Source organism: Lontra canadensis, unplaced genomic scaffold (genome assembly GCF_010015895.1).
Source record: "Lontra canadensis isolate GAN:19392208 unplaced genomic scaffold, GSC_riverotter_1.0 scaffold64, whole genome shotgun sequence".
Classification (NCBI taxonomy): Eukaryota; Metazoa; Chordata; class Mammalia; order Carnivora; family Mustelidae; genus Lontra; species Lontra canadensis.
In genome coordinates this window covers 11,487,556-11,514,715 of record NW_022631058.1, presented here as the reverse complement: position 1 = coordinate 11,514,715, position 27,160 = coordinate 11,487,556, and the positions used below count along the sequence as shown (strand labels likewise).

Below are 27,160 nucleotides of genomic sequence, written 5' to 3'. Positions count from 1 at the left end.
CACACCCAGTGCTCCATGCAATACGTGCCCTCCTTAATACCCACTGCCAGGCTCACCCATCCCCCTACCCCCCTCCAAAACCCTCAGTTTGTTTCTCAGAGTCCACAGTCTCTCGTGGTTCATCTCCCCCTCTGATTTCCCCCAATTCACTTTTCCTTTCCTTCTCCTAATGTCTTCCATGTTATTCCTTATGTTCCACAATTAGGTAAAGCCACATGATAACTGACTCTGCTTGATTCATTTCACTCAGCATAATCTCCTCCAGTCCCATCCATGTTCATACAAAAGTTGGTTTCATCCTTTCTGATGGAGGCATAATACTCCATTGTATGTATGGACCGTATCTTCTTTATCCGTGGGTCTGTTGAAGGTCATCTTGGCTCTTTCCACAGTTTGGCGACTGTGGCCATTACTGCCATGAACATTGGGGTACATACAGCCCTTCCTTTTACTACATCTGTATCTTTGGGGTAAATATCCAATAGTGCAATTGCAGGGTCATAGGGTAGCTCTATTTTTAATTTCTTAAGGAATCTCCACACTCTTTTCCAAAGTGGCTGCACCAACTTGCATTCCCACCAACAGTAAATAAAGTCTCTCTTTCATTTGAACCTTCCAAATCTTGTCCAAATTCCTCTTTTGGTCAGTCTAACATAGAACCACAGAGAGAAAGAGATTTTGGAAAATGTAGTTCCAGCTTAAGCAAACTGACACAGTTTAAGCCATTGTACGTGGAGTCCAGAAGAATGCACAGCCATTTATTTCAGGTGTGAATCATTGCTTCCAACCCATGCAGGGTTCACAGGAAGGGATTTAAATGTCTCTCTGCTTTATTCAGTGAGTCTGGGGACATTTGCTCTGAAATCCTGAGGCAAGTCCACACGATGTGCCCAACCTGTCTTTCATCCTTTTTGGCCCAGCTTCCCATTGAGGTGAGTTGATGCTGTAGTTGATAGAAAATCCTCTTTTATTCTAAATCCTCTCTTTTTTCCTTTCCTCTTTTATAACCTTTATAACCTTCCTTTGTCCTAGGGGCTGAATATTTTTCATTTAGGCTTCCATGAAACTTGTCAGCCTTTTAGTGCTAAGAAGTTTCATTGATTAATGGGGTCTGGGGGAGGAGGATGGCAATGTGTTGGGGAAGGGCTCTCGGGCAAGGACACTGAGAAAAGAGGCCTCCATCATGCTGGGTATCTTGGTGGAGCTTCTATGACCAGCCTTTTCCTGCTGACACCTTAGCTTTAGTGGGTCCTGGTTACCCAGGAGAAAAGATGACAGGAGGAGGAAAAGAAAAAGGAAGAAATTCACCCCACCGCTAAGAGTCCCGTTTATTCAGTATGTGTCCAGGAGATTAGTATACGACCTCCCTAATGAGATATTCAAGAGCCTTCAGAGCTTATCTTCTCACTCCTATCTTATATTTCTCAACAAACAGTTGACCCTTGAACAAGGCAAGGTTAGGGATGCTGACCCCTTGAGCATAGAGCTGGGTATAACTTTTGACGCCCCCAGAACTTAACTACTAATAGCCTACTGTTGACTGGAAGCCTTACTAATAACGTAAATAGTCAATTAACACATATTTTGTATGTTACATGTATTATATGCTCTATTCTTATAATAAAGCAAGCTGGTGAAAAAAAGGTTACTAAAAATCACAAAGGAGAGAGAACACATTTACAACACTGCACTATAAAAAATTCATGTATAAGTGGATCCGTGCAATTCAAACCCATGTTGTCCAAGAGTCAACTCTGTACTCCACTTTGAGGGATGCTGGACCTCCTACAGCTCACTTAGGGAAATTCTTCAAAGTGCATGTAAGAGATTCACAAGGGCTGATAAGATGATGAAGATGATATCATGAATCTGATTCTATACTAGCTTTCAGGTCAAGATGTCAGCATTCTTTCTTTTTTTAAAAGATTTTATTTATTTATTTGAGATAGTGTGCACATGAACAGAGGGAGGGTCAGAGGGAGAAGCAGAAGCAGACTCCCTGCTGAGCAAGGAGCCTAATGCAGGTTTCAATCCCAGGACCCTGAGATCATGACCTGAGCTGAAGGCAGATGCTTAACCAACTGAACCACCCAGGAGCCCCCAGATGTCAACATTCTGATCTGGTGGCCACCTGAGAGAGAGCACATAGAGCTGTGTAGCCATAGAGATATTTATTTGTCCACTTGGGACAAACTTAATGTCTCTATGACCTTAACACTTATGATAAATTTTCATGTTCCAAGTCTCCCATGCAATGCCTAGAGCAAAAGACAACAATTTTCTAGTGTCTTAATCTATATGCCACCATTTATGACAGTGTTAATCAGGGTATGTAAAGCTACCCGCTGTGTGTGGGGGGGAATTCCCCAAATGTTAGTAGTTCATACCAAAAATTTTATTTTTCATTTACATTACAATCCAGTCAAGAGTAGTGGGTGGTGGGGTGAGCCTTGCTCTTTGAAGTCAGTCAGGGACCTGGTCTTCCATCTGGTTGCTTTTATAGCTTTAGCAATGGTCTCGGGTAGCCAAGGGATGGGAAGGAGAGAGTGGAGAAGAAGCTTATCAGTTCTTAATTGCCTAGACCCAGAGGTGAAATTTTACCTCTGCTCAAATTCCATCAGTGAGAACTGGCCACATGTATAAGGGGGATGGACAAAGTAATTTAGCTTTATGTTCTGGAAAAGGAATGAATGGTGATCCTTCATGGCTCTGCTGAAATGTCACTTCTCCCCTGAGGCAAGTGCTCAGGGCTGTTCCTGGTACACCATGGGAACTCAAGAATGTGAGTTGCACACGCACATGAATGAATGAATGAATGAATACCTACATATAGGCTTCTGTTTTGTTTTTTTTTTTTAAGATTTTATTTATCTGAGACAGAGAGAGCATGAGAGAAGAGAGGTCAGTGGGAGAACAGACTCCCTGCTGAGCAGGGAGTCCAATGCGGGACTTGATCCTAGGACTCCAGGATCATGACCTGAGCCGAAGGCAGTTGCTTAACCAAGTGAGCCACCCATGCGCCCCATAGTCTTCTGTTTTTTAAGGCAGAAAATGAGAAGGAAGAGATTTTGGGGGAAGCAGAAATCTGTCTGTTACCCCTTTCGATCCATATGACTATTTATATTGTGAAATTTTTTTTATGAGTGGTCTAAGAGTTCATATTCTTTAAAAAAATTTTTTTCTCATTCATTCCACAGATATTTGAGGGCCTTCTATGTGGCAGGCTCTATGCTAGGTGCTCAGGTTGTCATAATTCCTGTCATTGGTAACTCACATAGGATGAGGTTAGTAGGAAAAGGGAAAAGAAGCTGACAATTGAAATGAGTGTGTAGGAGTCATGACAGAGATATGGATGGGGGGTGGCGGGAGAGCTGAGGTAGGGTACTTAATTCACTCTGGGATGGGTGTTATGAAGGCTCACCTTCCAGAAGAGGTGATACTTCAGCTGAATGAACATGCATTTGTCAACTGATGACCCATAAAATAGAGGTAAGGGGAACAGTAGTGCAAATACGGCAATTTAGGGAATAACAATTAATCCTGAAGGTCAACAATATGTGGTGGGGGTAGTAGGAGGTGAGGCGTTAGGGATTCACATGATTTCAGGGATTAAGTCATTTCTCTCTATCAAATGAAAGAATAGGGATATCTAAGTAGCAGCGATATTTGCACCAACCCATTATATTTTTCTCCTCAGATCGGCTCCAGTGAATAGAAGACATTAAACATTAAAAACATTAATATTTAACATTAACAATCAACACACAAAAGCCACTCAGAGTATTGCAACAGCCATCACTTTACAGGAAGAGTTTAAACACAAGGACACAGAGAAAGGTATACAGTGTCCTCCATCCCTGACAATGTAGCCTTGCCTCTGAAAGTGGAACAGGAAGAAGGCCTATTTCAAGGAAAATAAGGGAAATGGTTTCATTGTTTTCAAAGAACTGTATCTGTCTGCAGATTCTTCTAAGTAAGCCTTTTTGATGGAAGGTGGATGGAAACTAAGAACAAATCAGGGAGTGTTTTCTCTTGGGACTCCTCCATAAGTAAGGAGGTGTTAAGATTGTTCAGTTAGGGAACCAAGTTTTGCCTAGTTTAATATTACTGAGCATTCATACATTCACTCATTCTTCGTTCATTTAGCACGTTCGAGTGATACTTTTGTGTACTGCACTATGATGGCAGGTGCCACAGGAGAGTAAAAGATAGGTAAAGGTCCTTGATCTTGAGAACTAACGCATGCATCTGGAAGTTACTAGCCAAGAATGGGTTCTATTTAAGAGTGTAAGATGATAAAAGATAAATGTTGGCCACTGCCCCTGGTTCCTAGCTGAGAGTCCTAAGACTCATGTAAATTTCCAAGTGACAAGAGCACTAGGAGCATCTTTTGTTCTAATGAGGTGATTCTGTGTGGGCTCCTGGATGAGTCACCAGAAAGACCAAGCCATGATTAGAAACTTGGAATTTCCCGCCTACCCCCTGTCCTCCAAAGAAGGGAAAGTGGCTGGAAATAGTAAGTGATTATACCTATGTGAGGAAGCCCCCATAAAATCCCAATAGTGCAGGGGTTGGAGAGCTTCTAGGTTGGCAAACATATCCACACTGGAAGGGTGATACACCCCAACTCCATAGGGACAGAAGCTCCTGTGTTTAAGACCCTTCCAGACTTTGCCCTAGATATCTCTTCATCTGGCTATTCATCTGTATCCTTTATCATATCCTTTAATAAACTGATAAAACTAAGTAAGCATTTCCCTGAGTTCTGGGAGATGCTCTCACAAATTAATTGAACCCAAGGAAGGTGTGTGTGTGTGTGGGGGGGTGGTCATTGAAACCTCTGATCTATAGCTTGTTGGTCAGAAGCCCAAGAGATAACCTGGACTTTTGGCTGGCTTGTGATGTTGGTGGTGGGGGCGGTGGTGTTGCAGGGAGGCAGTCTTATAGGACTGAGCCTGTGAGATCTGATGCTCTCTCTCCGGGTAAGTAATGTCAGAACCGAGCTGAATTGTAGGGCATCTAGCTGGTGTTGCAGAGAATTGTGTGGTGAGGGGGAAAAAATCTCCACACATTTGGTAACCAGAAATGTCAGAATGAAAGCGTTTTGTATGAGGAGTCAAGAAGATACAGGCACAAGAGAAACACAGGAGGAAAGAACTGGGTTTTCCCCTACAAGAGGTGGAAAACTGAGTTTTTCTAATACAGAGCATCAGAGAAAAAAAAAATATATATATATATTTGTCGTTTGACCTTTAAGTACAGCATATCATATACCTATGTACATATATGCACACACATATTTTATATAATATATATTTGAGAGCCTTGGAGTCTGAAGTCCAGAGTCAATCTTGACTCTATACTTGGGCGACCACTGTTTGACTCTCAGTATTTTCAACTGTAAAACAAGGATCATAACAGTGACATCATAATTGTGAGGGTTAAATGAGATGACTCATGTGCGAGCTTTGTGTAAACAGTACAGGACTTTGCAAACATTTGTCACAGAGAAATTATCAAAGGTGAATGTACGAGGACTTTCAAGCAGTGTTTATCAAACTGTGTGCATCAAATCATTAATGGCCCAGGATGGTGACAGGCATTTCTCAAGAAGACAGTTGTGTGGTGTGTAGGGGAGGCAAAACTTTACCGCTGCCCTTTTAGGATGAAACCTTTTAGGGTTTCTGGCTGGGGCTGAGAGTTAAATTGACATAGATTAAGAAGAGCGAAGCATATGGCGTTTTATAGGTACACAGCAGTCCTGTAGGAAAACATGGATCAAAAGCACTTAGAGCTGAACACTTACATACTAAGTTGGACAAAGGGTGGTAAATAGTGAAAAAGGGGCTTGAGCTGAGGCAGTTAATGGTGAAGTGACTAGGAAGGTTTGTGTGTATTGATTTCCTTTGTCCTCCACTCCCTGCCTCTGGTGATAAGAATGTTCCTTGCCTCCTGGTACGGGGACATCTTTCATTTGCGAGTTTCATCTTCTGCTTTCAGGAAGAAAAAGGAAGGTCAGAGAGATCTTGTATCTGCTGTTTCTCAAGTGCTTTTAACTTAAGAAAGAAAGAAACAAACAAACAAACAAATAACAACAACACTTATGCCAAAGGGGCATATTTTGGCCTGCCACCTTTCAGGTCAAATACATTTGGGAACTACAGGATGATACCAAGTAAAACAGTATTAGGCCTGTAAGTGTGTGGAGGCTCTCAAAGAGAGTAATTTCAATTTACACCTCATCAGCCTTTCAAAAGCTGAGCCATTCAGCAACACATCATCTAGGAAGTCACTCAGCAACTTTCTAAGAACAGTGTGGAGATTCCCATCACAAGCATCAAAGGGCCAGCCCACTCTCCGCCAGGGTGCTAGAGCGGATTCCGGCATCATAAGGGGGGCAGAGCGCTGTAGCAGATACTTTTACGATTCCTTCCAACATACCTATTGCTGGCAAGGTGGTAATAGGTGGAAAGTCACAAAAGGGACGAGAAGGGGGCTGATTCTTAAAGGAACAAGACAAGGCAGCGAAGAAAAGTTTCTTGGGTTTCCAAGAAAATGTGCTGCCGCACCTCTGGCAAGAAAGACCGCTCCTTCTTCCCTATGCAAAGAGGTTCATCAGGCCAATAACTTTTATGCTATACCTCTTTTAGTTTTTATTCTTCCTTCCGACCCCTCAGCGCCCTCCAAACTTTCCAGCGGGAGAGGAGGGGCTGGGAATGGCGAAGCGGGAGGGGCCGAGGGCGCAGGCTCGGCGCGCTCAGGTATTAGGCCGGGCGGCCCCGCCCTACCCTGCCTCGCCCCGCCCCTCGGCGCACACCTCCGGGGGGGCGGGGCGGACCTGGGGAGGGGGCGGGGCGGACCTGGGGAGGGGGCGGGGCGGACTTGGGGGGGCCGGAGGCGGGGTCTCTGGGCGCGGCCGCGCGAGGTGGCAGGGGGCCCCCGGCTCCCGCGGGAGGCCACGGCGGAGTGCCCGCTGCCTGCAGGAGGTAACTGGCCTCGCCGCGCGGCGTGGGGAGGGGGCGCCCGGGGAGCCGCGCGTGGAGAACCCGCGCCGGGAGGCAGGTTTCCGGCGGGGAGGGGACTGCGGGATCAGGTGCGCGGTGGGGCCGCTCTCGGGCGCGCAGCGTGGCACGGGCCTGGCGCCGCCGCTGCTGTCCCGGGCCGCCCGGTCGGGCTCCGGGAGTGCGCGGGGGTGGTGCGAGAGCGGCCCCAGCCCCAGCGGGGGAGTCCCTTGTCCCCCGCCCCTGCCCTCAGGGGGCGTATTGTTCTGTTTGGGTTTTCATCTCCGTTAACTCTTTAGACTTGTCTCTTGGGGTGGGGGGGCCCCGGAGACCGTTCCCGGGTCTCCTCAGCGACGCCTGCTCTCAGGAGCCGTGGGGGAGGTTTGGGGCCCCTCCACGCCGGCGTTCACCGTGGGCGGGGCGAGGGGGGGGCAGTGACTCGGGGAGGGGGCCTCCCCGCCTTACCGGGGTCTGTTCTGCGGGAGCCCCCGGACCGCAGGGAAGGGAGACCCTAGCTAGCTCCTGCGGGGTCGGCCGTGCGCCCCTCTCTCTGCCCGGCCCGGGTGTGATCTGGGCAAAGAGGGAACCAGGGAAGCGAACTTCTTTGCCTGGAGAGTCGGATAAGAACAGAGTTCGCTGAGTATCTTTTATCTGTGATGTTTCCGAAACTTTTAGAAGCAGAGAAGGGGTGTTCAAATGTCACTTCCCTATGGTTTTTGCAAAACACGAATTACACGCTCGTCTTGATTTTAGATTTGGCTTCTCTTTCAGTTTTTGTTTTTGTTTTCCTTCTTCTTTGCTGTCGCTTCCTTTAAATAAAAGGGAAACGGTAGGCTGATTTGTGGGGTATATTGCACCCAGATAGATGCCAAGCCAAAAACGTTGATTCCTTTGGAATATTTAAAATATAGCATCTGAAAGGATTGCTTTGGTTTTTAGGATACTGTTCTGATTCTCACTCCAGGTAGGCATATAGTAGATTTTTTTTTTTTTCCCCCTCTGATTAATACTGTAAAAAGTAGCCTGGAAGATATTGAGAGTTAACAACACCCCCCTATTTACCCATTTAATATATTTTTTAAAAGATTTTATTTATTTATTTATTTGACAGAGAGAGATCACAAGTAGATGGAGAGGCAGGCAGAGAGAGAGAGAGAGAGAGGGAAGCAGGCTCCCTGCTGAGCAGAGAGCCTGATGCGGGACTCGATCCCAGGACCCTGAGATCACGACCTGAGCCGAAGGCAGCGGCCCAACCCACTGAGCCACCCAGGCGCCAGCCCATTTAATATTTTGATATGTAACTTTATTGTGGCTAAAAGCTGCTTTTTTCTGGAAGGAAATGTTAATATTTCTTGCCCATGAGAGCTGGGATTGGAGGAGATTTACCTTTTTATATCTTATGTTTTGTAGTTTTTGTCAATGACTTTTGTCAACTGGAGGAAAAAGTCTTCATAAGAATTTGTGTTTCTTTAAACACTTCAGGAAAAATATTTCAAAAGTAGCTCTTGTATTTTATTGGCTCCACTGGAATTATCGTTGTATTCATGAATAAAGGTAACAAATTGAGAGATTAATTCAGGTTGAGAGAAAAGGAGTAAGGTTCTTGTAGAACGTCCAGCAGACCTGTTTGGTTGGCAGATGTGTTAGTATTGGGATTTTCTGACGTGAAAATTTGTAAATGTTAGAAGCATGGTGGATTTGGGGTTGTTAGTGCTGTGGGAGTGGAAGAAATCATTCAAGTAAGTAGAGTGAGAAGAGAAGACCAAGGATGGGAAACACCAATATTTAAGAGATGTATAGAGATAGTCGTGGAAAGGGAGGAGAAGTCAGGAAAGGAGGAGGAAAGTCTACCAGACATAGTTCATAGGAACCACTTTCCTGGAGAAGAAAGAGGTTTAATCAGGAAACACTCTACTGGAGAGGAAAGAGGTTTAATCAGGAGAGAGATCTATCTCAGTCAAATGAGTCAGAAGGATCTGGAAAATAGGAGCTGATTAAGTAAGTGTGTCTTGGCTTTGGTAGTTAGGATGATAGGAGGTCATTGATCTCAGCAAACACAATTTGAGCAAAATGATAAGGATGGAAGTCAAATATGAATGAATTTGAAGAGTAAATAGAGAATGGAGAAGCAAAGATAAGGAGAGTAGAGTCCTTATTTTGAGAAACAAAGATTAGAAGGAGAAGTGACAGGGTGGTAGAAGGGAGTTTATAGTCCGTTTGGAAAGAATATAAGGACAACAGACTAATACTTTTTCTTTTTTTAAAGATTTTATTTATTTATTTGACAGAGATCACAAGTAGGCAGAGAGGCAGGCAGAGAGAGAGAGAGAGGGAAGCAGGCTCCCCTCCAAGCAGAGGGCCCGATGTGGGGCTGGATCCCAGGATCCTGAGACCATCACCTGAGCTGAAGGCAGAGGCTTTAACCCACTGAGCCACCCAGGTGCCCCCAGACTAATACTGTTAGGTTAAAGTGCATCTCGCGGCATTGTTCATGTCTCAGGTTTAAGTAGGAAAAGCTGAGCGCAAGTAGCTGAGCGTATTGATTAGAACTATTATAAGAAAGATTTTCATCTTCCCCCATTGAAATTATGATCACTGTCGTAGTGGTGTTTTGGTGGTAAAAGTGGTAAAAGAACACTTTCACAAACTGTGTTCAATGGCATTTCATCTGAGTTCCCGTACTGTGATACTTTTAAGACATGTGATTCTTACTTGTATATCTCCGTGATTCTTCCCAATATTTTATGTAGAAATCAGATATTTTGGTTAAATCAGAATTCATGAGGCATAGGTCAGGGGCTTTGCTTCAATTATTATTACACATTCAAGGGATAAGGCTCTTAGGTGAAAATTTCTTTATAATGAGCTTTACTTCAATCATCAGTGAAAGTTTAATTTTTTTATTGCTGTTCAGACACAGTGTTTTATGTGTATTTATGTTTGGAATATGAAAACAGTAGCTAAAACGGAAGAAGCCAAAAATCCAGTGTTGCCAAGGGTATAGAGCACCTGGAACTCTTGTACTCTGCTGGTAGAAGTGTAAATTGGTAAATCATTTTGGAAAAATGTATCAACTACGGCAGATCATGTGCATAAACTATGTTCAAGCTATACCTGACAAAATTCTAGAACATGCAGACTAGTTGAAAGCAACAGAAAACCGTTTAATGGTTACTTGAGGATGAGGCAAGGGAAAGTAAGGAGGGATGTACTGGAAAGAGGTGTGAGAAAACTTTTGGGGTTGGTGGGTTATTCATTTTCTTGATTGTGAAGATGCTTTTACAAATGTATACATATATTTGACTCATAAAATTATACATTTTATTTATTTATTTATTAAAAAAATTTTATTTATTTATTTGACAGAGATCACAAGTAGGCAGAGAGGCAGGCACCCTGAAATTGTACATTTTAAATATGTGCAGTTTACTGCAAGTTAGTACTTAACTAAGGCTGTAAAAAAAGTAAATAAAATAGTGGAAGAAAACGCACTATCATTTTTTCTTTTCCTTTCTTTTAAAGACATTTATTTATTTATTGGACAGAGAGAGACACAGCGAGAGACGGAACACAAGCAGGGGGAGTGGGAGAGGGAGAAGCAGGCTCCCCGCTGAGCAGGGAGCAAGATATGATACTGGCTCAATTCCAGGACTCTGGGATCATGGCCTGAGCTGAAGGTAGATGCTTAATGGCTGAGCCACCCAGGAGCCCTCTTTCTTTTTTTAAAGATTTTATTTATTTATTTGAGAGAGAGCACGAGCAGGGGGCTGGAGGATGGGCAGGGAGAGGGACAGGGAGAAGCAGAAGCAGACTCCCCACTTGAGTAGTAACCCTGACATGGGGGTTCGATCCCAGGACCCTGAAATCATGACCTGAGCCTAAGGCAGATGTTTAGCTGACTGAGCCACCCCCGTGCCCCTATTTTTTTCTTTCAAATATTATCGTTATCTTAAGGTGATTGGATTATTGATAATTTTTATTTTTTCATATAGTTTTAAGTATTTTTCATATTTGCTGCCATGGCTATTATGCATTTCTTTAATTTTTAAGTGAGAAATTATTTCATATGTACAAAATAGTACTTTTGACACATCCATAGATTTAGAGTACAAATAAAAGCCATTGTACTGGGGTGCCTGGGTGGCTCAGTGGGTGGAGCCTCTGCCTTCGGCTGGGGTCATGATCGTGGGGTCCTGGGCTCTGGGTTCCTGGGATTGAGCCTCACATCGGGCTCTCTGCTCAGCGGGGAGCCTGCTTCCCTTTCTCTCTCTGCCTGCCTCTCTGCCCACTTGTGATCTCTGTCAAATAAATAAAAATCTTAAAAAAAAAAAAGCCACTGTACTTATATCATGCTTTAGAGCTAATACGTTGTCAGTATTATCAAAGCCCTGATTGTATCTTTTTCTCTGCATCTTTTTTTTCCCACACTCCTTGATTTTCTATATAGTTTTGCTACATAGGTGTGTATTCATAAATAATATAAAGTTTAGTTTTGTCTATTCCGTGACTTTTTTTGCACATTATATTTATGAGACTCGTTGGTATTGATGTTATAGTTCATTTACTTTTTATTGTTCTATATCATTCCATTGTATGCCTTTACCATCGTTTATCCATCTCCCTGTTAATGGATATCTAGAGGTGTTTTCAGTTTTCTTTTTTTTTTTTTTAATTTAATTTTTACTTTTTGCCATTAAAAACTTCTGTTATGGCTGTTTTTTTTTTGTTTTTTTTTTGTTTTTTTTTTTAAGATTTTATCCGTTTACTTGAGAGAGAGTGTGTGAGTAGGGGGAGGGGCAGAGGGAGAAGGAGAAGCAGACTTCCCACTGAGCACAGAACCCAGCACCGGGGCTCGATCCCGGGACCCTGAGATTAAGACCCAAGCTGAAGGCAAATGCCCAGCTGACTGAGCCACCCAGACGCACCTGTTAGGGCCATTCTAATCCATGTCTCTGCCTAGGAGTAGAGTTGTGGGTCTTCTGTTCTGCTAGATAATGCTGAATTGTCTTATAAAGTGGTTGTACCAATTTATACTTTCACAGGTAGTGTGTTAAGTGTTCATTTAAAAAAAAATTTTTTTTTAATTTGACAGACAGAGATCACAAGTAGGCAGAGAGGCAGGCAGAGAGAGAGAAGAGGAAGCAGCAGGCTCCCTACTGAGCAGAGAGCCCGATGTGGGGCTCGATCCCAGGACCCCAGGATCATGGCCTGAGCCGAAGGCAGAGGCTTTAACCCACTGAACCACCCAGGCACCCCTTAAGTGTTCATTTTGTTCCCTTCCTCAACATTTGAGACATTTGTACAATATTTGTAGTTATCTGAATTGTTTCTTTTCAACAGTCTGGTGGATGAGAATGGTACTCCTTTAGAGGTTTAATTTACATTTCCCAAACCTTCCAAAATTCCTCTTCCATGAGATGTCTGTCTTTTGCCTATTTTTTTTAACTTTTATAATTTGATTTCTAGAAGTTGTATTTATTTATTTGTGGTACTAATTCTTATCAGTTATGCATGTGGCAAATATCTTTTCTGCAGTAAGTGGCTTGTCTTTTACTTTATGTGGTGTTTTTTCTGTTCGTTTACTTTATGTGGTTTTTGGTGGATGCAGTGTATAGTGTAATTGAATGTGTCAGCCTTTTCCTTTACAGTTTGTGATTTTGGCATCTTGTTTGACACATCTGTCTCTCCCTTGAGGTTGTAAAGGTATAGTCTGATATTTTCTTCTGAAAGCTTTAAAATACTGCCTTTCATATTTTTTATGTCTTTAATCCATGTGGCATTGATTTTTGTGTGGTGTGAGGTGGGGATCCAGTTTCATTTTTTTTCCATTATGGGTAATCAGTGTTTCCCAGAATCATTTACTGAATATTCTGGTTTTCCTCCCAGTGATCTATAAGCATCATATGTCAAGTTTCTATATATGTGTGCATATATTTCTTTGTTTGGTCTCTTTGTGTATCCTTGCCTGCAGTCTAATTTACTATAGTTGTGTAAAGAGACAGGATACCTAAAAGAATGAGTCATCTACTCATAGTTCTTTTAAAACTAGACTCCCCTTCAAATTAATTTTTTTCTAAAGTAGACTTTTCTTTGGAATATATTTTTAATCTTAAATATCTACTGTAATCCACTGAGGTCACAAATAATACTGAAGCTACTTTTTTATCATTTATGTAATTTTTTTAGAGAGGGAAGTGGGGTAGGGACGGAGGAGAGAGAGAGAGAGAGAGAGTGCGAGCGAGTGAGAGAGTAAGAAAATCTTAAACAGGCTCCACTCCCAGCATGGAGCCCCACATGGGGCTTGATCTCACAACCCCGAGATCATGGTGTAAGCTGAAATTGAGAGTTGTGTGCTTAACTGACTGAGCCACCCAGATGCTCTGTAAAACTGAAGCTACTTTAATGTAGACTGTATCAGGCTGTCTTTGGTTTTTGCAAATCCTGTCCTAACTCACTGGAGTTCATTTTAACTTGAGAAGTAAATATAGAATTTTCATTTTGGGAATATAGTTAAGATATTTAGGAAAACCTTCACACTGCAAATAGCTAAGAATACTTTATTTAAATTTTTTAAAAAGGTACTTAGGAATTAATATGCCAAATTATAAAAGAAAGCTGAAAATCTGAGAGTAAAGGAGCCCTTAAGTCTTATTTGCTCTGAGAGCATTTGCTAAACTGGGGGTACTTAATTAGATTTGATTAAGAACTTGGTGAATTTGTAGGAGGCATGGTTAGAAGTCAGTCCTGGGCTTATTCAAGGCACACTAACAAAAGACTCTCTGCCTTTAATTCTGAGAATCCCAAAGGTGTGTGGTGTCAAGGACTAAAACTCACCTTACCTCTTTCAAAGATCTGTAAGGAAAGTTGCCTTGATGCCAAGTAAAATGAGGGAAGAAAACCTGTCCTCGGGAAATTGTAATAACCAGTGCATGGTCAGTGGTAGGGCCTGGTTCACATCACCTTGGTGGTCCAAAAACATTTCATGGTGTAATTTTTTTTAATATCTTATTTTTCTTTATATATAATTCACATACCATAAAATTCACCCTTTTGAGGTGTACAGTTCAGTGTTTTTTTTATGTGTTCACAAAGCTGTGCAACTATCATCACTAATTCTAGAACATTTTTCTTTGGCCCGGAAAGAAACCTTGTACACATTAACAGTCACTCCTCATTTCCTCCTCTCCCCCCAACCCCTGGCAGTCACTGCTGTACTTTCAGTTTCTATGGCTTTGCTTATTCTGGGCATTTCATATTAATGAAATGATACAGTATGTGGTCTTTTGTGTCTTGCCTTTTTCACTTAGCATAATGGTTTTAAGGTCTATCCATGTTGTAACACAAATCAGTATTTCATTCCTTTTAATGGCGGAATAAGGTTCCCTTCTGTGGGTGTAACATTTTGTTTTTCTGTATGTTAGGTGATGGACATTTGGGTCATATCCACTTTTTGGCTATTATGAATAATGCTGCCATGAACATTTATGTACAAGTTTTTGTGTGGATATATATTTTTCATTCTCGTAGTATAAAAGACCTAGGGAGTGAATTCTTGGGTCATATGGTAATTCTGTTTTTAAGTTTTTGAGGAACTGGTGAACCATTTTCCAGAGCAGCTGCACTATTTTTCATTCTCACCAACAATCAGTGAGGGTTCCAGTTTCTTAATATCTTTGCCAACACTTGTTTTTGTCTATCTTTTTGATTATAGCCATCCTAAGTGTAAGTGGATTGGTATCTCATTGTGGTTTTCATTTGCATTTCCCTAATAACTGATGGTGTTAAGCACCTTTTCATGTGTTTATTGGGTATTTATCTGTCTCTGGAGAAATATCTATCACATCCTTTGCCCATTTTTCAACTAGGGTCTATGTGGTCATGAATTTAAAATGATTTGGTAAGGGGCACCTGTGTGGCTCAGTCAGTTAAGCATCTGACTCTTGCTTTCGGCTCAATTCTTGATCTCAGGGTTGTGAGTTCAAGCCTGATGTTGGGCTCCGTGCTGGGCATGGAGCCTGCTAAAATAAAATAAAATAAAATAAAATAAAATGGTAAACAAATGCAGATATTCTCTGAGAGTATATTTTCATCTTTGGCTTAAAAAAGTTCTACAAGTAAAATTTCAAGGTCACTGAATAATTTGTCAAAGATAATCAAATGCACAGGAAATAAGACAATCTGAGTAAGAATTAGCAGAAACAACAGATAGACATAAACTTACAAAATCTTACATATTGGAATTGCCAGTCATAGATTATTAAAATAACCATGATGGGGGATACCTGGGTGGCTCAGTTGGTTGAGCATCTAATTCTTGCTTTCAGCTCAGCTCATCATCTCAGTGTTGTGAGTGCCCTGCTCAGCAGGGAGTCTGCTTGAGATTCTCTCTCCCTCTCCCTCTGCCCTTCCTCCCCCAACTCAAATAATTAAATAAAGCTTAAAAATTTAAATAACTATGATGGGCTATATTTAATAAAATAAAAGCCAAGTTCTTTTTTTTTTTTTTCCTAGCTGCTTTTGAGATTTCCTCTTTATCACCAGTTTTGACCCATGTTATTATAATGTGTCTTGGCATGGTTTTCTTCATATTTCCTATGCTTGATGTTTGTTGAGGTTCTTAGATCTGTGGTTGGTAGTTTCAAATTTGAAGAATGTTGGTATTATTTTTTCAAATATTTTATTCTGCCTCCCCCATCTCCTTCATGGACTTCGGTTACATGTATATTAGGCTGTTGGAAATTGTCCCATGGGCCACAGATGCTCTTTTGTCTTTATTCTTCTTTGTTCTTTGTTTCATTTTGGGTAATTTCCTTAACTATATCTTCAAGTTCATTAAACTTTTTTTTGGCAATATCTGATCTGCTTTTAATCCCATCCAGTGTATTTTCCATCTCAGATATTGTAATTTTCATCTTTAGAAGTTGGGTCTTTTTTTCTATCTTTCATGTCACTTCTTTTTGAACATATAGAGCCAGTCAGATGGTTTTAATATTCTTAAATGTCCATGTCATTTCTAGGTGGGACCCAGATTTGATTTTTCTTTTCTTTCTTTCTTTCTTTTTTTTTTTTTTTGCATGTTTGGGAATTTTTTATTAGATGCCAGAATTGTACTTTGTGTGCTGGATGTTATTTAGATTTTTATTAAATTTTTTTTTTTTTTTTTTTTTTTTTTTTTTGCTTTGGAACATAGTTTTTTTGAAAATGGTTTGATCCTTTTGAGTCTTGCTTTTTAAATTTGTTAGGTGGAAAGCAGACTAGCATTTAGGGCTCTTTATTTCTCACTGAGGAAGCCAGACCCTTCTGAGTATTCTACCCAATATCCTGTGAATTATGTGGTTTCCCAGTTTGGTTGGTGGGGACAGGCATTAATACCAACATTCATGGGTGTTGGTATGGTTTTTGTAATCTTTTCTGGTAGTCTTTGCCCAGACTTGTAATTTGCTTGCATTCATGCTCTGATCAGTACTCTGCTGGGTACTGGAGTGGGACCTTCTACTGACGTTGTGGTTCTCCATACACCTCTCTGCCCTCTAGGAGTTGTCCAAGCAAACTCTGTCTGCTTTATTCTTATCCACGGAAATTTGTTTCCTTTGCTGCATTCCTCCCTTATAGTCCCCAGTTCATTATCTTAAAGGTCCTCGACCTTTTCCCCAGAAGCAGTAATCGTTTTTAAGCAGTCCTCCCACAGCCCTCTCAAGTATTTGCAGGCTGACTGGGGTCAGAAATGTGGTTTGATGAATTTATTAAGAGTTTTTATATGAGCTGGTTGTTCTGCTTTGTTCCCTTATCTATCAACTATATAGCTGATTTCCTATTATATTCCCAGCATCATATAGGGTGCTAAGTGTGAAGTAGAAACTAAGTATATATTGTTTCTGAAAAGTTTATATTCTAGATGGGGAGAGAGAACAAGTGGTACAAATGTCAAGAAAAATATAATTTTTTTTTAAAGTTCACTTTAAAAAGTGGTCAAGGAATGCATTCTTTAAACTAGGGCTGAGAAGGGATTTTGAAAATATATAAATTTCTAAAAAATATTTATTTTAGAAAGGGAGAGAGAGAATGAGCTGGGGCAGGAGCAAAGAGAGAGGGACAAGCCGACTCCACTCTGAGTGCAGGGGGCTCGATCTCATGACCCTGAGATCATGACCTGAGCCAAAATCAAGAGTTGGATGCTCCACCAACTGAGCCACCCAAGTGCCCTGAAAGTGTATAAGTTTTTAAAACAAATTTGTTACAAGATGATAATGGAAGAAAAGATGCTGTTTATAAAGGGCATATACTTAACAAGGAAAGTTCTGCACTTATATGAAAAAAACTGTAAAAACTCCCAAAGATACAAATGCAGATTTGAACAAATGTTCTGGGTAGGCATACACAACATCTTAAGAAGGTCAGGTTTTTCTAAAATCATTTATAAATGTAACAGAATCCTAATGAAAATACCATTAGGTTTTTTCTCCTGGGGCTAGACAGATTATGAAGTTTATTTGCAAGAACTGATAAGCAGGATAGATAGGAAAACCTTGAAATTGAAAAGCAGTAGGGATGGGAGCTAGCCCTCCTACATAGGTAAGCCTGTTATTATAAGCCATTATAATTTTAAAATGTGGTACAGGAAAAGACAGACCCAAGTGCAGAGAATAGAAAATACAGAAATAAGCCCAATTTTATATAGAAATTTAGTCTGTAATAAAGACAGCATTCTAAAATCATTGACGAAAATATGGAATTTTAAGTAAATGGTGATGTTTTGATACCAGAATAGCCAATTGGGATTGGGAAAGGAAGGATTGGCTCTACTTCTCATAATGCACACCAGGCTGTTAGTATAGAAGGTAGTAACACCGTGCTAAGTATTAGAAGAAACCATGAGTGAAGTCTTTTATGACCTATGTATGCGGAAAACTGTCTTGTGACTCCAAATCCAGAAGCAAAAAGGGAAAACACAGATAAGTAAAACTACATGTGTGTGTATCCAAACACTCGTATGTTTCTATTTATCTGTGTGTATATATATTTATATTATATATACATTTATTTATACACACACGTTCTCTTCCATTCTCAGCAGAGAATACCATAACAAGGCAATGATACACTGGAAGAATGTTTGCCACTTAATATCATGGATAATGTGTTAATCTCTCAAATATATAAAAATCCTCTAAAACTGAGGCAGAAATGACCAAAATAGCTTTATAGAAAGATGAGCAAGAGATAATGAACAGGGAATTCATAGAAACAAATACAGATTAGCGTTTTATGAAAAGGTGCCCACCTTCACACTGAAAGAGATGCAAATTAAAACAACACGAGATGGGGTGCCTGGGTGGCTCAGTGGGTTAAGCCTCTGCCTTCCATTCAGGTCATAATCCCAGGGTCCTGGGATTGAGTTCTCTGCTTAGCAGGGAGCCTGCTTCCTCCTCTCTCTCTCTCTGCCTGCCTCTCTGCCTACTTGTGATCTCTGTGTCAAATAAATAAATAAAATCTTAAAAAAAAAACCACACACACAACATGAGATACCATTTCTTTCCCATCAGATGGGCAAAAGTCCAGCATTTTGACAAATAATTTGTTGGTGACCGTGTTTGGAAGCAGAGCTCGGGTATTACACTGAGAAGATGCGGTTTATGACCTGCTAAAGGGGGAGGTGTAAGTCACCTCTGGGGGTTGGTGGGTAGCTCCCTCATCATCTGAGTTCCTGCTTTGGGGAAGTGGAAACCCCCCGGGGTTGATTTGATTAAAGGCGCCATTTCAGTACACCCACACAAAAGAAGTAAAGTCAGAAGATTTGTTACTTACAGATCCCAGAAACAACTGGGGACACAGAGATGAATTAAGATTTGCTATGAATTGATAACTCTTTAGTCTGGGTGATAGGGGTTTTCTTATACCATTTTATCATCTTTTGTAAACATTTGAAATTTCCCATGAAAAATGTATGGAGTATAAGTATGCATAAATGAAGAGAGTACATTTGGAATTAAGTCAGTTAGGCCAGGGTGGGCAATTGGATGTGAAGTTCTTCAACAATTTTATGTTCCTGATTAATTTATAACAGATTCCTGGGGCACCTGACTGGCTTAGTTGGTATAGCACATGACTCTTGATCTTGGGGTTGTAAATTCAAGCCCCATGTTGGGTGTAGAGATTACTTAAAAATAAAAAGTAAAAAAAAAGTAAAAAAAAAAAAAAAAGTAAAATAAAACCGACTCCCTTTATTTCCAGTTTATGGAAATTTGTTATTTGTGGTTTAGGTAGCTCGTATCTGAGTGTGTGTGGATGTATGTAATACAGTGTTTAAGATGTATTTTTCTCTTTGTGTAATTCTAAATGTTAAACCAACTTATAAAGTATGAAATTGTTTATTGGCCCCATTATAGGACCTTCGGATTTCCAAAAGAATTGATGTGGAGGAAGTAAAATTTTTCTCACACTTTTTATGTGTGCCATATTTTCTTGGAGATTTTGCTTGGGCATTGATTTTGATATACCTGGCAAAAAGGAAAATTGAGGGTGGAATTTTTTTAATTAATTATTTTTAATTAACATATAATTCATTATTTGCCTCAGCGGTACAGGTCTGTGAATTGTCAGGCTTACACACTTCCCAGCACTCACCCTCCCCAATGTCCATAACCAACCCAACCACCCTCTCCCTACTCCCCCCCACCCCCCAACACACAGTTTGTTTTGTGAGATTAAGAGTCTCTTATGGTTTGTCTCCCTCCCAATCCCATCTTGTTTCATTTTTTTCCTTCCCTACCCCCCAAGCCCCCAACTCTGCCTCTCAAATTCCTCATATCAGGGAGGTCATATGATAATTGTCTTTCTCTGATTGACTTATTCTGCTCAGCATAATAGAGGGTGGAATTTTTCTTTCTCTCTCTCTCTCTTATTTTTTTAAAGATTTTATTTATTTATTTGACAGACAGAGATCACAAATAGGCAGAGAGGCAGGCGGGGGCAGGGGAGCAGGCTCCCCACACTGAGCAGAGAGCCCGACATGGGGCTTGATCTCAGGACCCTGGGATCATGACCTGAGCCGAAGGCAGAGGCTTTAACCCACTGAGACACCCCAATTTTTCTTCTTCTTTTTTTTTCCAGATTTAACATTGAGATCGTTCAGTTAGTGATTTTTGAGTATGTCATTTTAATAACTTATAAGGAGCCTGGCTCATACAAAATTACATATAAGATGAAAAATCTATCTTCCTCTAAACATTTTTGCTTTGTATTCCTCATTCATCTTAGAAAGATAATATGATTTATTTAGTGATACCTAATGGCCTTAAGCATGATCATGTTAACTTGTTTTCTATTCTACCAACAGATTAATACTAAAATTGGAAGTTTATCAATTGCTGAATATTGGAAATTGGATGTAATGGCAGCAGAATTTATAAAGAGTTGCTGTAGAGGATGTTTCTATGGTGACACAGAAAAGCATAATTGTGAGTTTGGCTTCTTTTGACTTCAACAAACATGTATTTAGTGTCTTTTTATTTGTGGCATTTTGTAATATAAAGATAAGTGAGACGTATTTCTAACTTTGTGGGGGAGACAGAAACATAAATAAGAGGCATACTAGGTAAGTATTAAAGTACCCTGGAGTCTGGAGGGAGAGAGATAAATTCAACATTAACCCCGGAGACACCCTGGGACATCACCACGGAGAGGATGGCATTTGGTATGGGAGTCTAGAGAGGATTTCGGCAGCTGGGTCGGAAGAAGGAAGTAAGAGAAGGTAAAAATTGGACCTGGGTGTGAGAGGTGGCTGAAATTGTACAGGCAAAGGCAGGGAAAGAAAAGTGTTGGGTGTGTTTGGGGACAGTATACTCTGGCAAATGCTTTCATTTGAATAAAGACGATTTCTAGTTTACGAACAGTGCATTAAAAAACTGCCTTTCACAAATGAAAGACTACTGGAGAGGAGACCCATTATTTCATCAAGACCCCATATTTATAAAGGACTCCTGGAGAGTTCCCTTTCAATTGCATGGTCTCCTCCTCTCTTCTGAGTTGTGACGGGAACTTTATTTTTCTCTGGCTTTCTCTTGTATTCCTTCATCTAGAGTATAGCTTCCTAGTATATTTGAGTACGAAGACTTCTTTTTGCATTAAAACATTTCATAATTCCTACACAGTAGTAGTTGTACGTTCGTTTCTGAAGTCAACAGACAATACTAATTGTACATAAAGATGAACTCTGGGTGTCCTTTACCTCCCCATCCGAAGTCATCAGTCTTTGAGACAGGGACAAAATGGGTCACAGAAGCTAGAACAGGGAAAGTTGCCATTATATTAGGGTAAAAATACATTTTATTTTGTGATTGGGTGAAGTTTTTGTAGACTTGGAGACCTTTAGCTTCTTTTCAGAATTCTTTTATATATTTAAGACTGATGTTAACCACCAGTACTGACAACAAGAATTGCTTTGTTGACAGTATTTTACTTAAAAGCATCATGGAATTAACTACAAAATAAACTTGTTTTCCATCTGTGAACTCTTTTGTGGGAATGAGTTTCTTTAAAAACTGCTTTTACCATTATGATAAGTTGGTATACTTTAGAAATAGTATATTAATTTCTCAAATATTGCCTGGACAAAATTAATGTAGATTCCAGAAGTGCTTGATAGGAAAACTACATAGAGGTTTCTGTATTAGCAGTTTGTTCTAAAATGATGAAGTAAGTACCAAAGTTTGCTAACTTTAGATTATTAGAGATAACTCTACATTCATATTTGTGATTTTTCTTTTTTCTTTTGTTTTTTCTTCTTTTACATGCAGTTTCCAGGGAGAGAGACTTTCAAGCAGCAGTCTCAGAGACTAAGGATACCCTTGTCTCTGTCCCTCCGTTGACTGCTGTTTCGGTAAAGCCTCAGGTTGGCTGTACTGAGGATTACTTGCTTTCCAAATTACCATCTGATGGCAAAGACGTACCATTTGTGGTGCCCAGGTTTAAGCTCTCATATGTTCAGCCCAGGGTACCAGGAACTCTGTCACATCTGGAGGAACTTGAAGGTAAAAAAATGACACGCAGGATTTAAAGATCAACACATAGCATTTAAATGCTATTGTTTCTGTGATTTTGCTCTTTTATAACTTGAGAGTTTTTAAAATTTTTTTATGTATAACTTTTTATTTTATTTTATTTTTTTTGTTTTGCTCTTTCTGCAGAGAAACTTAATGTATAATATTTTTGAAAGGTCCCATTATGAAATCTGATCACAACTAACGCACATTTGTGTGTAGATGTGGCCTTTTAAAACAAAATTTAAGATCAATTAACATATAGTGTATTGTTAAAGAGTTTAGTGATTCATCAGTTGCATTTAACACCCAGTGCTCATTCCATCACATGCCCTCCTTAATGCCCATCACCCAGTTACCCCATCCCCCCACCCACTTCCCCTCCAGCAACCCTCAGTTTGTTTCCTATGATTAAGTGTCTCTTGTGGTTTTTCTCTCTCTCTGGTTTCATCTTTTTTTTTTCTTCCCTTCCTCTGTGTTCATCTGTTCTGTTTCTTAAATTCCACAGATGAATGAAATCATAGGATATTTGTCTTTCTCTGACTGACTTATTTTGCTTAGCATAATATTCTAGTTCCATCCACGTCCTTGCAAATGGTAAGATTTCTTTTTTTTTTGAATGACTGAGTAATATTCCATTGGATATGCAACTTCTCAGTCTAAATAGCCACTTGAGTGAGATAGATTCATTGGGTAGATTTTGGCTGATGTTAGAGGCCAGTGGAATCATGATGATAAGAAGAAACAACATGAAATTCTTGTATTTTAAAAATAATTTGCTTTAGTCCATTGAAACACTGTCACAATGTTTTCCCCCTCAAAATTTTTTTGTGAAAAATTTCAAACATACAAAGAAGTTGAAAGACTATAACAGTGAATACCCATATATCCACCACATAGAATTGATCATTAATATTTTATCATACTTTATCACATATTTATCTATCAATTCCTGTATCTGTTATTAATCCTTTATGAGTTGGAGGGGGGTGGAGAACACATTTCACAATAAATTGAAGACACTGATACATTTCCTTCCGAATACTTAAGCATATATATACTTTATCAGAGTTCAGTATCTGTTTACAATTTTCTTCTTTTGACATAAACCTTATACAAAATGAACTGCCTCAGTTTTGAGTTTGTTTTTGTTGAGTTTGGACGAATGCATGTAACATTGTAATCCAAACTCCTATCAAAATCTAGAATATTTTTCCAAATATGATTTTCTGCCCCATCCTTTCTTCTCATTCTGGGACTCCAATTAGACAAATGTTGGACCTTTTTATATTGTTTTATGGGCCTCTGAGACTTCTTTTGCTTGTTGTTCACCATTTCCCCTACCCTTAAGATTGGATATTATTGATTTTCAAGTTCACTGTCTCTTTCCTCTGTCATACAGCTGTTAAGCCCATCCAGTGAATTTTTATTTTAGACATTGTGTTTCTCAGTTGTTGAATTTACATTTGGTTCTTTCTCATATATTTTGTTTCTTTGCTGTGATTTTGTTTTCTTTTTTTTTCATTACCATAAGCCTATTTTCTTCTATGTCTTTGGGCTTTAATATGTTTCTCTGTTAATTCTAACATCGGAGTCATTTAGGTTTGGATTCTAAGGTTTGTCTTTTTTTGGAGGGGGGAAATGGGTCACCTTTCCATGTTTCATTGTGTATGGAGTAATTTTTGATTGTATTCTGGGTTTGGGATGTTGTGTCATGGACACTTTAGAACCCATTATATTACTCTGAGGTAAGAGGGTTCCCCCCCTCCTTTTTTTCTTTCTTTTAACCAGGCGATGAACTTTGTTGGACTATGTTGCAAATTCTGTGTCTTTGATGGCAGCTCTTATCTCACCTTGGTTTTTGTATCCTTAGTTGGAGTCTGTCCCGCATTTGTGTGACTCAGGGAGCAGCCAGATGTTTGAGCAGACTTTATTCACAGAACTTGGGGCTTTTTCCTTTCCAAGATACCCACCTTACTTTCTAGCAGCTGTGGTTGCTCTGAACTCTACCCTCTGGTTCTTTAGGCCAGAAAGAGTGTGGATTTTCTTTTGGCATTTTATCTGCCCTGTGCAGCACCAACTTTGGCTTGTGCTAAAGCAGACAGTCATTAAAAACAGGTGGCCATTCCCTTTCTTCCAAGAGTCAGTGCTGTCCTGAATATGCCCTGCTTCTGCTCAGTCTCCAATCCCTTCAGGGTTTTTGTTCATTGTTTTTGGTCTACAGTGTACTGTTGTTATCTGCAGGAGACTTGGGTTCGGTAGGAATGATCCATCTTCCTTCCGTCTTTACTTCTTTCCTTCCTTCCTTCCTTCCTTCGTCCCTCCCCCCTCCCTTCCTTTCTTCCTTCTTTCTTCAAGGAAAGAGGAACCCCATGCTCGGCCCACCACCTGGTTTTGCATGGCAGCAGTGTCTCTCAAAAGCAGTGTTTACAAGCTCTTGGCCACAGCACACCCTGATCATTGGTCTTCCTCTTTCTTTCGTACTTGTTAACAGGATTGGGATTAAACTATATAAACAGTTTGGTAATCTGTTTTATTCTTGTCACACATTGTGAACATGTTTTCATGTTCATTGCTTTTTAATGGCCCCGTGGTATTAAATCTATAGATGTACCATAATTTATTTAACAAATTCTGTATTCTTAAACATTTAGGGTATCTTATGTATAATTTTCATAATCAGAAAATAAGAAATACCTACCTGGATATATGTGGTAGTTCTTCTTTTGTCTGTTTTACTGGGTCACTGGAAAATAGATTGCTTTTTGATTTGAATGAATGAAGAAATGGGTTTACACTTAAATTATAGGCTCAGTGAGTATGTGGTAAAGCCATCTGATTTTGATCATATTGTAGAAAAAGATGACTCTATTAGAGTCAAGAAAGTGTTCTTGGTGTCTAACTCTAGAAGTCAGACATGTACCTGCTGTATGTGTATGTGCCTATGAGTTATGGGCTGACAAGGAAATTTTGAGGGGAGATAGGGCCGACCACTGTCAGTAATGACTGACATTTTATGTCAAGTATTTGAAATGTGTTTTGTTTCATTGCTATCGCTTACTGCTTTGTGACACACAGATTCTGTCACTAACATCTTGCCATGCTTGCTTTGTCACATATCTGTCTACCTTTCCATTAAGAGAATGCATTAAATAGATCTTTTGAGAGGTGTAAAGTAAATGTTACTCTATGTTAGTTTTATAGCACTGTGTTCTGTAAATTGAGAGAAGTTCCTCTTAAACTTTAAAAATGATATCACTGTATACCATTTGAGGGGAAAATTGGAATTCTGTTAAGGAAAAATGAAATCAGAATATTCTTTTTTAGGTGTAGCCTATAAAGGTAGTGAGTCATCTTCAGTGCTACGACTCGTGACAGTGTATCCTTGTTACCATAAACAGACTTGTGGTAGTGCTTGTGCGCTGAATGACTTAAGGGTTCGTTCCTAAGGTGTACAGGCTCCTCACAAAGCTCTCTGGCATCATAACTCCCTCTTGGCACCCCTCTGCCTGTGTATTGTGTTGGATTACACACATAGTTATTTGAACTGGGTAAGTAAGATCTCACCTCATAACCCCATTTTTTATTTTTCTTTTCTGAACTCAGTATGAAGCCACCTGTTTTATGGGTTAGCTTAATTCGGAAAGTATTGGTTTATACTGTGGGTTCTACTTTAAATGGGATGAGGAGGATGAAAAGATGGTAATAATTTAAATACTTGAAAACTTTATTTTATGTCTCTATATTATTTCCAATACGATTCTGAACTTTGGAAGGAATTTGATCTACTGTTTTACCCTTTTTAATTAGGAAATATGCACATGTAGAAAAAAGGAACAAAAGGAACAAAGCAGAAATACATAGTTCCGTAATTTATTAAACGAAACACATGTATGGCCACCACTCGAGTAAACAAATATGTATCACCCCAGTACACAGACGCCTCCCTCTTCCCTCTTTTCTGTCACTCCAGAGTAATCAGGTCCCAACTGCAACGATTATTGCTTCCTTGCTGTTCTGCCTTTTTTTTTTTTCTTTTTTTTTTTTAACCACCGAAGCACATATCCCTAAATGTCATGGTTTATTTTTTTCTGTGTTCTGACCTTTAGGTAAATGAAATGCCATATTTAGCATAGTCTCCTGTTTATGGGTTCTTTCATTCAACATCATTTTTGTGAGAGTCATTCACATTGTTGTCAGTAGCTTCAGTTGGTTTTAATATCTGTACAATATATTTATTGTATTTATTAAAAAATAGATTCATTTTTACCTCAAATGGCATGGTATACAGCCATGTGTCAGTACAGCATACAAAAGTTGCTTTTAGTAGTTGGTATAAACTACAGTCCATTTTACTGTTGATGGTCATTGAGTTTTTTCTGATTTTTTGGTCGTGATGGATAATGATGCTTACGGACATGCTTGTATGAGTCTTGAGGAGCACACGTGCAGGCATTTCAGTCGTGTATGTGTCCCAGAACGGCACTGTCATGTCACAGGGTATGCATAGCTCAGCCTTCGTCGAGTTTGCCACGCTGTTTTCTGCGGGGATCGCCTCAGTTTATAATTCCTACCAGCCAAGCTTGGTAGTTCACGTTGCGCTCCTCTTGTCCACACTTGATTTTGTCAGGCTTTTTTATTTTAACCATCCTGGTGAGTCTGGAGTGGAATCTCCTTGGAGTTTTCATTTGCATTTGCCTCGTGACTAATGAAATTGAGCACCCGCTCATATTTTTTGGCTATTTGGATAGCCTCTCTTCTGAAGTGCCTGCTCGAGTCCTACAGCCAATTTATACGTGGGCCTGCCTGTCTTTTCCTTACTGATTTGTGGGAATTCCTGATGTATTCTAGCTATGAGCCCTTTGTTGGTTCTGCTTCTTGTACATGTCTTCTCCCACACTGTGGGTTACCTTTGCACCCTCTTCAATAGTCTAGAAAAATGGAAAATGTCAATTTTAATGTAGTTTAGTGTATTAAGAATTTTTTATGATAAATGCTATGTTCCATTTAAGAAGTTCTTCCCCGCTCGAAGGCTGTGAAAACTGCCTTATACATTTACTTAAGTGTATAAGTTTTATTGGTTTGCCTTTAACATTTAGTTCAGACCCACATCCAATTGAA

General features: G+C 39.9%; 1 protein-coding gene across 2 annotated transcripts in view; it reads left to right on the top strand.

Annotated features, from left to right (window-relative positions):
* Positions 1 to 6,893: 6,893 nt before the first annotated feature.
* The window catches only part of TC2N (tandem C2 domains, nuclear), a 38,429-nt gene continuing 18,162 nt past the window's right edge, over positions 6,894 to 27,160 (top strand). The window contains exons 1-3 of one of the 2 annotated variants that reach the window (XM_032878649.1): positions 6,894 to 6,986; positions 20,338 to 20,458; positions 21,797 to 22,030. In XM_032878649.1, the coding sequence (XP_032734540.1) occupies positions 20,392 to 20,458; positions 21,797 to 22,030 (301 nt within the window). In that variant the 5' untranslated portion in view covers positions 6,894 to 6,986; positions 20,338 to 20,391. Of the gene's footprint in view, positions 6,987 to 17,853; positions 17,954 to 20,337; positions 20,459 to 21,796; positions 22,031 to 27,160 lie in introns of those variants that run through there. The other variant, XM_032878650.1, reaches the window with a different exon arrangement.